This window comes from Sturnus vulgaris, chromosome 21 (genome assembly GCF_052056855.1).
Source record: "Sturnus vulgaris isolate bStuVul1 chromosome 21, bStuVul1.hap1, whole genome shotgun sequence".
Lineage (NCBI taxonomy): Eukaryota > Metazoa > Chordata > Aves > Passeriformes > Sturnidae > Sturnus > Sturnus vulgaris.
The window spans coordinates 9,662,821-9,678,259 of NC_142263.1; the positions used below are offsets into that span (position 1 = coordinate 9,662,821).

Consider the following 15,439-nt stretch of genomic DNA (forward strand, 5'->3'; position numbering starts at 1 on the left):
AATTCTTCTTTGGAATTACTCTATGACTTGGAAACGAATGTCTGCTTCCCTGCCTGCTGTCTGGGCAGCTTTAGGTCATTTTAATAAAATACTTGGATCTGAAAACCTCTTCCAGAGAGTGAAAGATCTTGAAATTACTTTTGATCCAAGTTCAATGCACTTCATTTGGCTGTTGTTGTGGCAGAAACAAATGTCGACACTGACAGAGACCACAGACAGATGAAAAAAATTCTGGCAAGGTCCCACATAGATAAGAGACAGAAGGTTTCAAAAACCTATCCAGGCATAACCTAAAGCAGAGGAAAGTATTGCTGTCAGGAGAGGGGGAAGCTTGATCCAAAGGCATTCAAATCAGTGTGGGGAGGAGGGGTCCCTTTGATTTAATTTGGCTTTGAGTGAATTTCTGAACTCCAAATTCTCATTCAGAATTGCACAACGCATTCTGTCCATGTGTAATTTTGTAGCAGGAAAACAGAGGTCCTTGATTTATCTCTAAGGCACGAATAATGAAGATAATGAGGCCCAGAGCCCTGCCAATAAACCCTCACAGCCCCAGGGAGATGAGCAGGTAAATGCATTTCTGATTCTGTGTGAGCTGAGATTTCAGGTGTGGCATGTGGTTAACATTGGAAAAATCCAGTACAGACAAGCTTGTCATTTAATCCAGGCTAAATGTATCAAATTAAAGTCTTGTGAGGAACCTAGGCTTTAATTAGATCCGTTCTTACCATATCAGGATGTGGAAAGTCTTGACCAAGGTGCTCATAGAATCCGTGAGCTGCCACACCTTGGTACTGTGCATTTCATTCTTCGTCCAGGTACAGTCTCACCATTGTTCCATGGAGTCCCCAAGTGCTGTGATTGTGCAGAGAACACTCTGCCAGCTTTATGCCTTGATCAGTTTGTTTTTGGTGGGGACTGGAATCTGCACTCAAGTAACATCCATGGCCAATGGGCTGCAGTGTCTTTTGGCCACTGCCTGCTCTTGATTCCAGAGATTGGAGTTGAAGCCATTTCTGCTGGGTTTCTAAGAGGAGATGAAAACCACCTCTCTGACAGCACAGGATTATCTTTGCAGTATATATGTATTAGATGCAAATACGTATTTATTAGATGTAAAAACCTGTGAAAGTTTAACAGCCAAAATCCATGCTCAGTTATGGTGTGGAAATGTGAGAACAACCAACTCCTCTGGACAGTCCTGGAGAACTCATTTCCATTGCCATACCAAGATCTGAGGTTGGCCACAATTCTTTAATTTTCCAGTGGAGACCACTTGTCCAGTTTCACCAAAGCATTCCCACACTGTGGTGTCTGTGGCCATGTCTGACCCTGGAGCTGTGTGGGGTGTGTTCATCTCCTGTGTAGCATTATTGTTCTTTGTACATCTTCCCACCCCACTTTCCCAGCAGGAACCACCAGTCAGTGGGACTGCACCTCCGATAAGAATCTTGGAGAAGCCACTGAAGGGAAAAACGTAAATGGATTCTTAAATGGATCATATGGTAATGGAATTAGGACCGAAGGGGAAATACTTGCATAAAATCGTGTAGTTCTACATGGGTAATTGGTAGGCATTCTTTCTTAATTGTGGCACTTGTGCTTGTGTGGACAGTAAGATCATGATTCCCCTTTCTCCTCACATGCTATGGGATTTGCTCTGGGCAAAGCCAACAGAGCCACTGCACCCCATCCCTGCTGGGGGAGAGTTCAGAGCCACCTCGGTGCCCTGGGGCCAGGAGAAGGGCCAGTCCCTCATCATCCCATGTCCTGGAGCTGGCCAGGACAGACATGCGTCTTTCCAAGCTGTCATGGGATTTTGGGCACATAACTGTAATCTCAGCTCAGGTAAGGACGAGCAGGTGCACACAGCTCTTGCTCTGCATTTGATTTCTGGCTGGCATAGATAGTTCCCATTTTTCCTTAGGAGAATCACCTCCTCCAGGCTGAGCTCTGCCACAGGAGTTGGGGTGAATAGGACTTGTCAGCCCTGTTCCTGAGGATTTAGCTCAAATTCGAGTGGAACACACGGGAGTTTAATTCCATTAGCACTCCTAGCCCGGTATGTGTTTGAAACCCATTTCCAGGTTTGAAATCTTGAAAACACTCCCTGGGCACGGTCTCGCAAGCCTGTAAATCCCCTCTTAGCACCTATCCCTTTCCCAGGAAACATCTCACCGTATGGAGCTACTGTGCCAATGTGCATAACTGCCTCTCATCTTCCCAGGAAACATCATTTGGCTCCGAGTGCTGCGCTTCAGTGAATAATCATTTATACCATCACGTATCTGTGCATTTATTTTCCGCGGTGGCCATTACTAATGGTGTGCTGCGCTTAAGGAAAACCTACAGCGAGTGGGAAATCCACTGCCCGTTGACAATAATGTTCAGGAAGTAGTCAGGCAAATAAATTTCTGCACAGGGGGCTCCGAGAGAAACCACAGCTCAGGGAGCAGCCGGGGTCCCTGGCAGGCCACCCTGCCTGCAGCTGGGGACACTGGTTTTTCCCACTTTAAAAAAGAAAAAGAAAACTAAATTTCTGTTAAAACCAAAAAATTGCTAAATGCAATAGGATGTTTTCGATCATGTCTTCCTCCCGCGGAGCTCTAGAGAGTGATGTTTGTGAAGCTTTCGCGACTGATGCTCGTGTGCGAGTGCCGCCATCCCGGGGCAGCGGGGACAGTCCAGCTCCGCGGGTCCCTCGCACCGCACGGAGGAGCCGCTGCCGGAGGCTCCGCGCAGCTCCGCGGGCTGCTCCGGGCCGGCGGCTGGCGGAGGGGAGCGCGGTCCCGCCGAGCCTCCCCCGCCCGGCCGGGCCGCCCCCGGCGCGGGGACCCCGGCGGAGCGCGGGGCGGGGCCGGCGGAGGGCGGAGCCGGCGGGCGGCGGCGGCGGCTCCGGGAGCGCCGCGCAGTGCGGAGCGAGCCGGGCGGCGAGAGGGGTCCGGCCGGCGCCTGCAGCCGGGCCGGGCGGAGCGCAGCGCAGCGGATCGGCCGCCCCCCGGGGATTACAGGCTTAGCGAGGCTGTTTCGGCGGGGCCGGAGGAGCCGGGGCCGGGCCGCTGCCTCTCCCCCATGGAATTCACCTGAGCGCTGCCGCGACGGGAGGGACGGCGCCCGGCGGGAGCCCGCTTTGGCTCGGGAGAGGACGGGCATGACTTTTTAACCAAAACAAAAACAATCAGCCCCCCAAACACCCCGGCAAACAGCGGAAGAGAACCCAAAAAGCCGCCCGAAGGAAGGGACGCGCAGCCGCCGGCGCTGGAACCGCGGAGGGAGGGAGGAGGCGCCGCGACCGCACCGCCCCGCACCGCCCCGCACCCGGAGGTGCCGCCGCTGTCCCCGGCCGCCGCCGCCGCACATGGTTTTCTTTGTCCTGCTGCCGCTCCTGTAGCGCCCGCTCCGTGCCCGCCGCGCTCCCCGCACGCCGCGCTCCGCTCGCTCCTCCCGGGATCCATCTTGCGGGAGCGGGGAAGGGGTCGGCGGCCCGGGAAGGATGCCCGCCCGGCGGCCCGCGCGCCCGGCCCGCGGAGTCGGTTCCCCGCGGAGGATTAGTTGGGGTTTGGCCGCGGGACGCTGAGAAGAGCCGCGCTGGATCGGAGTTGCCGCACTCGCCCGTCCCTCCCGCACCGCCATGAGCCGCGGGCCGGCCGCCCCGCGGAGCCCCCGGACTGCAGGTAACGAGCGGGGCGGGCCCCGCGGGGGAGGGAGCGGCCGCCGGGCCCGGGCAGCCCGGGACGGGCCGGGGCGGAGGGGGCGGCGGGGCCGCTCTGGCTCCGCGGGCAGGTGCGGGGCCGCTTCAAGTGCCGCGGCGGGGCCGTGCCGTGCCGTGCCAGCTGTGAGTCAGGCTGCGCTGTCTGGACAGGAAATATTGTAGTCATACATCCCCTTGAACGGCAGCACATTCCTTGGTGAGGGAAGAATACTCTTTGGGTCATTTTTTTTCTGTGTGGTTTGTTGTTTTTTTTTTTTTTTCTTTAAGCCCAGGGATTGCTGAGTTGTTTCATTTCGCGGTGAAAAGGATTAAGCTGCGCTTGGTAACAAGGGGATTTATAAGGGAAAACGGCCAAAGTGCGAGGAAGGGAACTGTGTGTCACCAGCTCCGGCTCCGTGCAGGAGAAACCGAGGGAGCTCCTCGGGCAGAGCACCCCGGATTACCCGGTGCTGTCCCCAAATGTCACGGTGCTCATCAGCGGCTCCAGTAAGACCTGGGAAGGTCGGGCTGGAGGGGAGCGAAGAGAGAGTTGCACTTGGCTGGTGAAGGGAAGGGAGAGCCGAGCTCTTCTCCGCCGCTGGAACATCCAGGTTCGGCCACATCGCACCCACCGTGCACATAAAGGCACTTTGTTGTCTGCGCCGATTGCTGTCAGTACGGAGCGGGGTTTGAGTCAGCGCTGCACAGGCACTGAATTTCATCCTTCTGGGGTAGCGCTGAGTTGTTGCGGGTTTTTGAATCAGTTGGGCTTTTTGTTCCTTTAGTGTTGTTGTGTGGTGTGTCCGCCGAGCTATGGAAACATAATAGTTGCATGAAATTGATACACTGTGTGTCTGCTGGCAGAGATTGTGTTCGCCTCTGTATCACCGGTACATAACCCTAATTGCTATTTTGTATTTAAACCCAATTTTTGAGTAAGGAAACAGTCGGGCCAAGTTCGTCTCACCGTTCCAGCCAGGGTTTGGGTTTGGGTTATTTTCTGGTAAAGCAGGCAGTGTGGTTATTTCAAGTTGCTCTTCCATTTGGTTGTGGGTGGTCAGTAAAGCAAAATGAGCTTTGCTCTTGGACGAGCTTTGTCTTTGTAAAACAATTCATTTTGGAGATGTATGTTACATGGATAATCATCTGCCCGGTTGCTCCGGAGCAGTCCTCGAGCAGGCTGCGTTTTGTTCGAGGTGTGCCACTTCCAGGTGTCACAGCACTGTTTGTGACTGGGGTACGCCATAGCACAGGAAAAGATTGCACCTGAAAAACCATGGCTTAAAAAACAATCTCTTGGTTTATACTTGGCATTAGAGCGAACTTCTTAAAAAGATGTTTTTCTCTTTGTAGTGCTTGGAAAAATCAAGCAAATAGGAAACATGGAGCTTCCCTGTGCTGTTTTGTTCTGAAACAGTAAAATAAAGTAATAGCTGAGACTGTAAGAAGTTTGTTTGGTTTTTAATATTGGATTTTCTTTCTAAAAAGAAGGACTGGTTCAGAGAGTTCTGGCTTCAGAGAAAAGCTCCAGTTGAGAAGACAACAGCTGAAATTCACTGGGAAAGGTTATTTTTAAGCAGGATGATTTGCGGTGGTAGGAAAGCATTGAGCCTCTTGTTGGACTAATACTGGGCTGCTCTTCAAAGCACATGGCCTTCCTGATCTCTTCAATTTGTGCATTATTCACATATTTTCATTAATTTAGAGAAAGTCGTCACTGAATAATAAATCCATCATTGGGTAATAAATCCAGTGTTTACAAGGTATTTAATTGAGATGAAATGCACCAGCTCGGCTTTCAAATAAGCCAGCAGTAATCTAGTAAATTTTGTCTGGAAGTCTGAAAAAGAATAAATCTGTTTTAATAATTAATCATAGAAATCTTTTCTGTGACTAATTTGAGGGCAAACACATTTTTTCACTGTATTCCTACACGGTGATGCACAGTCTGAGCTGTGTCTATTCATTTATTGGGAGTTTCACATCCAAGTTTTTAGTGCAGTCGAGATAGCGAACATATATGTTGATTGTCTGGTGATTTTTATCTGGTTTTGAATTAAGAAATTCCTTTCCATTAACAAAAAGTCTCCACAGCCCGCTTTCCAAACAGTATTTTCAATTTTTTTTCCTGAATCCATCAAGAAAACAGTTTCTAGGGAAATATGAAAATCTTTCTTAAGTGTTGCATTTTAACCCTGTTCGTGGTGTTCTGTTCCTGAGCATGTTTTCCCTGTATTTTCCAAGAGCAGCCTGCTTGTCAGTGGTGCTGGGTTCAGAATTGAACAGATCTGTGCTTTTTGTGGGTGCAGAGGTGGGAGAAGTTTGAGCCCTGTGTGTTTTGTGTGTGTCTGCCCAAGCACAGCAGCACACAGCTGGCAGAAAACTGAGGCTTTGGCGCTTTTGGGCTCGGGGTGTTTGCAAAATGAACATTTTCAGTGTTCCTTCCCTGCCTGGTTTTGTGCCTTGGAATTTCTGAAAAGAGGAGATCAGTGGTTTTGTGTGAAACTGAAATAAAGCTTTTTATATGGGTGTAGGGCTGAGCTGGCACCCTGACATACAAACAGCAGGAATAGACAAGCTACTAACACGATATTAAGGGGGAAAACCTCCATGGATAAAGGTGGCTTGATGAAAAAGAAAAGGTTTATTAGTTTATACAGCGAGGTGTCGAGAATCAGTTATTCTGAGGAAGGCAAAGCTGACGTGGAAATACACACTGATCCTAAATACTGACATGCTCTTTATTTTTCGAAGAGTTTGCAACAGCAGTTTATGAAATTACTAACGTAAGTTATCAACGCTGCTTTGAAGGTGGTAAAAATCGAATGTTCACACAGCAGGGATCCCAAAAAATACTTTAAAAATTAATTAAGAAATCTGCAGTTCTGGAAATTCCTGAGACCGGGCTGTCTGGTTCGAAATCATGGCTCTTCTCCATCGCAGAATCAATGTCGGAATGTATTGGATAATGGCAGTACAAAGATACAGTGTCCGGGAAGCTAATGTTGAAGAAAAACCCCATTTCTTTATGAAATAGAATCTTTCCAAAGAAATATCTGCACTGCAGGGCGGTGAAGCACAGCCAAACAGCACCACCTCATGGACACGGCCTCCGGAGCTGCTGCTCTCAGCGCCCCTGGTTTTGTCTCCTGATTTGTTTCCCTAAAATATACACACCTCTGCCTGTGCATAAATACACCGCCGTGCCTTTGGAAATCTATCACTGCTACAAAATGTAACTTCTTTTTTTCTTTTTTTATTGGTCTTACAGGCATCTGATGCCAGCTCTGAGAAACTGTTCAACGCTGTCACAAATAAAGGTAAGGCTGCAATCCACATCCCAAACAGATTTATTTTCCTTTTTTCCCCACACGTTTCTTTTCATGGCAATTTCAATGGGAGATGAAATGTAACTTGTCTTGCAGAAATGTCGCAATCAGCTTGTTAGTGCTTTTTATGTTTCTCTGGGTATCAGACGTGTTCTGTATGCTTGGTAATTGCTTTGCTTAATATAAAATATAGGCTTTAAATAATGCATTGCCTGCCAGGTCAGAATTAATTTAAATAACAATATTAGGGAATAGTTTATTTTACAAATGGCTTTAATTTAAGCTCATTTAAATAACTGTAAGAGTTTTCAAAATGTTTTAACTTGATTGTTACTCATCAGCTCCATGATAGACGTGGAATTATGAATAGCCAATTTGCACTGCTGACAGTAATAACCAGCCAACGTTTAGTATTCACAGGATAATAGTCATAAACCATGGCTTACTGTGCTGTGTGCTTTCTGTAGAGTTAATAAATGATAGAGAGGGCCACATTTAAATATTCAGTATCCCATTAATTTCTTCCAAACAGCAATCCAAAGACAGAGCAGCTAATGATATAACAGTACATTAAGGGAGAGCTCGCCCTAAATCAGCGCCCGTGAGCTGCTCCTGTGTGCAGAGCTGGGCCTGGAGTGCCCTTGTCAGAGAGGCTTTGGGGATCCTTTGGGTGTAATTCTCATTTTTGGCCTGGTTGGTGTTTTTGCAAGGAGGGTGGAGGGAGCAGCTCCAGGCATGAGTTGCACAAACGAGTACAATTCAAAGGCTTGAAAAGGCATCTGGTTTTTACCCCAGTGTCCTGCTTCTCTCTGGCAGCATATGGGAAGTGCCTGGAGAAGGGTGAGCTGTAAACCCAGAGTTTTATCTGATGGGGTTTGGAACACTCAAGTCAGTTTGCATTAGAAGAGGCAGATTTGACTCGTTTGAAATTCAGGTGTGTTTTGTTGGCCAGGTGTGGATTTGCTCAGTATTTGCTCTGTGTGCTGCTCCCCGGGTTTGGTTTGTTACTCCACTGAGTCATTCCAGTGTTTCTCTGTGCCTTTTAATTCCACGAAGCTGTGCTGGTTTAACTGGGGACAGAATGTGACCCCGTTACCTTTGGGATTCCCATGCTGATCCGCTGCTGCTTCTGAAGGCTTCTGCTGCATATTGAATTATACCTGGATTTAATTGCATTACGGATCCATAGTCCTGTTTTTCATGTATTAGCATCCTCTGAAAGTACAGTCTGGATTATTTCTGTGGTCTAACCAGGTTATCTCACTTGGCAAGCTGATTTATCCTTTGTGATTAATGGCATTTACAGGTTCCCCAGGCCTCTCCGGAGGCTGAGAATAGGTGGCACAGCCATTAGAAGGGAAGAGCTGCTTGTCTGGGGTGACCCCAGGCCCCCAAACTACATGTGACTGCATCTTTATTTTGCTAATTTGCTGTAAAAAGCTTTGGCATTTGAGCAGCCCTTTCTTGGGGCTGGGCCAGGGCAGGAGAAGCCTGGGTGAATCCACATTCCTGGTGCAGGCCTGTAACCAGGGTGAGGGCTCCTCTCCTCCCCGGGAGGTGACTGATGAAGAGTAGGCCCCTCTTCCTCTTCCTTTGGTTTTCTTTTTTGACTCAAACACATTTCCCACATTCTTATTGCTGTTTACTTACGGAGCTTGATTCGTGGCATCCCTTTGGATGTGAATACCCATGCTTGACAGGGAGCCTTTTCTTCGAGGTACTTTTCTTTGGTGATTTAGTTCCCTTGAAAGGATTAGGGTTTCTTTGTGTAGCCTAAAATCAACATGGGCTTTTCGAAGCTTTGCTTGGGAAACCGTACACAAATAAGCTTTTTAGTTGATGGTAGATTATTCCTTTGCCCCTTATTTCCATCAAAATGGCATCTTTCTTTTCTCCTCCTGAGTTTCCCCTTAAAGCCATATGCTAATTCCTGTTGGTAACATGAATGACAAGGGAGGAATCAATGCAAATCCAGGTGCGGCCAAACCAGGCTGGCTGGTATTTTCTTTTTTTTTTTTTTCCTTACCCTCTTTTTTTCTTTTTTCCACTGGGAGAAAGAGATTAAGCGGAAAGAGAACGGAAAAAGCATAGGGGACAGTTTTGTCAAAGGGATTAGCATTCAGACTACAAAATATCAGGAAAAGAAGCTCAGAAAAGCTCCCCTGTTTGGAGATAATGTCAGTAATTGCTGGCAGGCAGGTGCTGGGCTCTCTGCCGGGGCTGGGGGGGCTGCTCCTGCCCTGGGGAGCTCCGAGTGCCCGGGGGCTGTCAGTTTGATAAATTCCGAGTTCAAGTTCCCTCTCCACAGCTCAGCCTGTTCGCTTCCAAGCCAGCTCTTCCCCACTGTGCTGTCCACGGCTGCTTTTGCCAAAAGCAATAAAAGTCACTCGTAAGAAAGGTCAGATTTGCATTGGGTAAATCGTGATGAAACCTTCCAAGCTTCCAGGCTGGGAGGGCTGGGCAGGCTGACAGTGTCCAGCCCTCTGTGTCCATGGCCACTCCTCTTGGATGTCCCACAGCCACCTGTGTCTCACACACTGCTTGGGCTTTTCTTGCCTTATTTTTTTTTTTTTTTTTTAGTATTATTCATAACTGAAGTAGCAGAAATTACAGAAGTAATGTATTTACAGAGCAGATACAAATCCTAAAGCATTTTACATCTCATATATACATTTTGCCCCCCTTCTATCATTTTGTTGTGGACTTCATGGCTTAAGATGGGCTCAGGCTCAAGGAGTGATAGATTAGTGTGGATGTGTAATGTGGAACAGTCCCTTCCTCAGAAACACTAAGAATTTTAAAAATCCAGAGCCAAATTAAATCCCCCCCAACTCTCTCTAGGAGAGATGATAAAACCCCTTGAGGAGAAGTCTCTCAGCTCCCATTTAGGACTTGGCTGCCCTTGGAGCTGAATGGAAAGGTGCATAACTGAATCCAGAAGGGTCCTGTGAGCTTTTGGGGCAGCCAGTGGGTGTTGGGGTCCCTCAGGGCTGGGGCTCATGTCAGAGCCGAGTGATGGAAAGGGCAGTGGGAATCCCCCACCACCTCTGTGCTGCCACCACTCCCAGAGGTCCTCAGCACTCAGTGTGTCTGCAGCAGGGCTGGGAATTTGGGAGGGATGGAGTTTGGTCCCCAGAGCAGGGGTTCCTGTAGCTGCCACTGAATGAGTGGTCCCTGGTTGTGAATCAGAGCCCTGCATTCCTTGGCTCTGGCAGGATCACCTTGCAATGCTGAAATTACCCAGGAAAGTGGTTCCCTTGGGAATCCAGGTGGCTCTGCTGGGAGGTGAGCACCCAAGGGTCTGGGTCTTTGGTGATGCTTGACAAAGGAGCTGTCAGTGTCTGAATAAATGAGTTGGAGAAGAGCTGGCAGAGGAGAGCATCCCCCCCTGCAGCTCCCGCTCTCCCTTGTTCCTGCCCTTCCAGTTGGGATTGCTGCCTGTAGTCTGTGTGTCACTGAAGGAACAGAACTGCCCCACACCCTCTGAGAGTTTCACCTCAGCACCATTAATCCCAGCAAAAGTACAGGGTTTGTTCATGAATTTTTGTAACATGACTTCTCAGCATAATTAAATTCCATTATCTCTCAATAATTTAAATACACACATCTGAAGCTGCAGAGCAGGCAGCTCCTACTACGACTGTGTGGTTCATTTATGTTAACTCCCTCCTACATACCCTTGGAAAACAGCTTTTCCTGAAGGGAGAAATAAGTCCCAAAGTGGTGAAGTTTTCATTTGTGCTGTATATTGAAGTTTGCCTTTGATCAGAAGCACAATTGGGCTGTTAGAGCTTTTTATGTTCAAATTGTTTACAGGATGTTCATGTAAACTTTATGAATCCTTCTGCTGCGTGGCACCACCAGCTGTCAGGGAAATATTTATACTCTCAGCTGGAGGTAGATCAAGGCATCTGGGTTAGGAGGCTTCACTGGTGGCTGAAATACCAGTCAGATCAAGCCCTGGCTTTTTAGGCAGTTCTACAGCAATATCCTGCCCTAGAAAAAAAACAGGCTGTTGTTGTTTCTCCCCTTGGCTTCTGTGGTGAAGCATTTCTTGAGGATCCTCTACAACATCTGTTTCTGTAAACAAGCAGGGAGTTAAAGCTGGCAATTCCTTCCCTGCTGATCCCTTCACAGGAGATCCTTGGCTGTGGAGAGGTGCTCTCACTCTTGAATAAACCATCCCCAGGCATCTCAAGTTGGATGTAAGTGGATCCAGTACTCCACGTGTGCAGTGTTAACGTGGTCAGTGTGCCAGAGGACGGGGCTGGGGCTCCCTCCCTCCCTCCTTTCCAGGGTCTGGAGGAATCCACAGAACATCCTCACTCACTTGGGCTGTGTTCTCTGCCTCGCTTGCAGTTTTTGGGGTGGCTGCTCCCTGCTGCCTCTTCTCACTGAAATGCCTCTTGGAGCCCTGGAACAGCCCCAGCACTTCAGGGAACCGGCCCCAGGCCAGCAAACCTCAGGGACTGCTGGATCATCCCAGCTCTCTGGTTTTGTGGCAGTTCTGATGTGACCCCCACAAGTGACACCCTGACAGTGGCGTCTCCTCCCCTTTCTGGTGGAGGCTTCCCTGATGACTTTGAATCACTGGTTTGCTGGTGTTTTGTGGGTTTCAAATGCCTTTTCAGTATTTTCCATGTGGAAGTTCAGTGTCTCATTAGGGAGAGGCTGAGCACTGGAAAAATCTGTGGATTTGGAGAGCCTGGGTTTCTGCTACCCCTGAGTTAGATTAGCAGAGCTGCTGGGTCACATCACTCTTGACTTCCAAGTGAAGCAGAGAAAATATTGATAAATGTCTTGTGATGGTGCTTTGTTCTGCTGCACAAAGAGTGAGGCAGCTATTCCTGATCCAGGGATGCTTTATCTGAGCAAGGAGTTTGTTCATAACATCCCTTATGGCTGCACCTCCTGAGCACAAACCACCCCTCTCCAGTCCTGTGCCTTCCATGCTCTCTCCTCTATGGGCTGTAAGTTTTTTTGGCTGGACTGTGTCTGCCAGCTGAGCTGTGGGATGCCAGGGCTGTGGGGTCCCAGGGCAATGGGGTCCCAGTGCTCTGTAGCTGCAGGAAAAGGTCCCTGGATAATGTGATGTGCCCAGAGGGGCAGGTGAAAGTTTGAAGTAGCCTCTTCCAAAAATTTCAGATTCTTAAGTTGCTAAACTTACAAAACAGGAGCCTGTCAAGGCTTCACAGGTAACTTTTAAGTTCGTAATTCAAAACAAAAGCAGAAAGCAGCCAGCATGGTAACAAGCACCTGAAGGCATTGCCAAAACAGCAGAGGGAGAAGTTGCAGGTGTTGCATCCCTGCCCCTTTGGGCTGGTGTCAAGTACCCCTTGTGGTCAGTTGGTGATCACGTGTCCCCAAGAGTTCGTTTAAGGCTGTGGATTTTTGCAAAGTCAACCTATTCCAGGCTAGGGAGCAAAATGGCAATATTTGCCAACACAATCATATCTAATATGAAGGGAATATTTGTTTTGTAGATTAGCCTCTATTTGATTTTCTCAAAAAAGACATCAGTGTTGGGCTGTAAAATTGTGCTAACTGGTTCAAAAGAAGGTGGAAAAATTCTTGAGATAGGAGTGTTTTGGTGGCAGAGATCCTGCCTTGCCATACCTGTGGCTGGGGGAGTCCAGGCTGGAGGCTGCTGTGAGATTTGGTGAATGGAGCATCCTGCAGACCTCCCCTATCTGGCCTGCTGTTAGTCTCTCCCTTGTAATAAAATGTTATTTTCTCTGAAAATGTATGTTTATTTAACTAGGTCTCTTTTTGCTTCACAATCTGGATTCCATTCAGTCAGTTACCACTCCAATTAACTAACAATTATTTAACATTAACAGTAATTACAGACGCCAGTTAAGCGCCTACAGATGTCAACTGTTAGCTTTGTACCTAATCACTCAATGAAATGGAGAAAGTTCAACAAACATCAATTAGCCAAGCAATTAGTATGAGGTAGGAAAGAGCATGTTATCGTGTGTGAGCTGATTCAATTTATTTTATTTTGTCAGTAAAACACACACAGGCAGACAAGCAGCAATAAGTTGCTGAGATTAGATAAAGCTGTATTGTTTTGCTGCTTATACAAGATTTTTTCCCCCCTCCTGTTCTCTCCCTTACATAGCTTCACTGTGCTTTGCCAGGCATTTGTTATCTTATCAAATGCATTTCATTTCCATTGGAAAAGCACAGCAATGTCACAGCAGAGGGGCCACGTTTCCATCAGGTGTCACCTGAGCAGAGCCACTCCTGCCAGCAGGCTCAGCCTGGCCGGGGGTTTAACCCGGGTTTAACCCAGGAGTTAGGCCAAGGACAGCACACCATGGATCTGTGCTTGTAGGTAGTGCTGGACAACAGGAGTTCCTTCACTGGATTTGTCATTTAATGTTGGCTCTGGATGGACTCTGGTTCCACAGCCCCTTGCTTGGGTTGTAGGGGAACCACAGGGCTCCCTCCAGGCCTGTGGGAGCACCCAGGGCACAGCTGGAAGGAAGGAACAGCTGGCACAGGGCATTCCCACAACAAGGCACTGTCACCCCCAGCCCTGGAGGGGAGCAGCAGTGCCTCCAGCAGCACCATGGCATAGTGTGGGGACTGTGTGCCCTGTGTGGCTCAAAAACAAAATAAAAGAGAAGGAATGGGCCATAAATTAACTTTACCTACTTTACCTAGAAAGAACTGGTTGATTCCCAGCCACCATCCAAGTTGCACCACCAGCCTCTCTCCTAGGATGGTTTGAGGTCAGGAGAGCTGTGCAGAACGTGTTCAGGGTTTGCCTTTGGGGTACAGGGATTGCCCAGACTTCCCAAACACCCAGCTGTGCCACCAAGCCTCCAGGTCACCTCCTGAGCCTTCTCCCATTGGATCTAATGCCTCCTCACTTGGCACAATTACACGGCCTGAGCAAGGGCTGTTAGACAACTACTGTAATTCAAAAAAGAAAAAGCACCCCAAAATATCTCACATCCTACAGTCTTGACACTCTGGATGTCTGTAGGAGTTTTGCAGGGATGTCTACAGGAATTGTGGGGTTTTTTCCTTTTTTCCTTTTTTATTGTTGTTGTTTTAATAAAGTCTTAAAAGGTTCTTAAAACCAAAGCAAAAAGGCTTTTTTTTCTTCCAGTTCTCAACTGTCCCCCAAACAAGAATGCCTTTTGCCTTCAAAAAGGTTGGACAGGGTTGGAGCAACCAAGTCTGGTGGAAGTGTCCATGTCCACAGCAGGAGCTGGAATGAGATGAGCTTTAAGGTCCCTTCCAACCCAAACCGGTCCATGATTAATCACCACTCTGACATATCACCACATTTTTTAAATGTTTCTCCACACAAAACAATCCCACAAAGTCAGATGTTATTTTATCATGCAGACTGCCCACAAAAGCCCATGAAGTTCTATGAATTAGTCATTGTTTTCCCAAAGTGTGGGAATAGGAGTGGAGAACCACAGGCAGATCTCACTGTTGCTTTCCAAAATCTCAGCTTTTTTTTTTTTTTTTCCTAGAAAAACACAGTCTGAACATGTGAAGAAACTCTTCAGTGTATGACCTGAGTGCAATAATATTTGTCTGAGTAGGCAGAAAAACTGAAATCAAGCTTCCCAGTGAGAGCTGCCACGTTCCTTCTGGTGGCAAAGAAGACTTTGTGAAGGATGAGACTTTAATCTGGTGAAGTTTTAACTTTCTCAGGGCTCAGCACAGATTATCCAAAGGAAAAGGCAGGGCCTGGTTATGAAGGGATGCTGTGAGTCTCAAGAGATGCAGGGGGTTGTGAAAGAGCATTTCTGGGCTCAGGGGTTTGTCCTTGTTTAGGCTTCAGCTCAAATGTTGTGCTTCCTTGCTCCACTGGCTTCAAACACTATTTAACACCCAGCATTTACTTGAGTGCTCTTCTGGATAAGAAACCACAGGAATAAAACCTGGGGCACCCTGGGGACTCTCAGCCACCCAGGATCACTGAAATTTCCTTTTTTTCTTATCCCTGCTGGATGTTGGTGAATGAAGGGGACTCAAGCCCCTTTGGCTGTCCCCGTCCTCAGCAGGTCCCATTCTCTTCCTCTACCTGGATGCTGCCCTGGCTTTGGTCATCAAAGTTGGGCAGTGTGAGCTGAGTGATTTCTCACCAGAAACCCAAACAGATTTCTCACCAGAAACCCAAACACAGAGAGAAAAAAAAAAAGTAGGATAATTTTGTAATTTTGCAGCTAAGTTGCTCAAGGGAAAGAGTGAAAGATGGGGTGGGGTAGGAGGAGGAGGCAGAGCCTGGGCAAGGGCAAAGGGGCTGCCCCCACCAAGGTGCTGGAGGACCAGCCCAGGATCAGGACACAGCTTCAGCTGCCATCACCACTTGTCCTGGTGTTGTCCAATGCGTTCAGTTATTAAGTGTAACAGATTCTGTTTTCTGGATGTGACTGACTGAGAGAGG

The 15,439-nt window shown here is 48.1% G+C and overlaps 1 protein-coding gene across 3 annotated transcripts in view; it reads left to right on the forward strand.

Moving 5' to 3' along the window:
* AUTS2 (activator of transcription and developmental regulator AUTS2) overlaps nucleotides 1–15,439 on the forward strand; it is a 764,728-nt gene that overhangs the window by 688,601 nt on the left and 60,688 nt on the right. For all 3 annotated transcript variants that reach the window (XM_088177102.1, XM_014881474.2, XM_088177103.1), the window contains exon 6: nucleotides 6,963–7,011. In XM_088177102.1, the coding sequence (XP_088033228.1) occupies nucleotides 6,963–7,011 (49 nt within the window). The remainder of the gene's footprint in view (nucleotides 1–6,962; nucleotides 7,012–15,439) is intronic.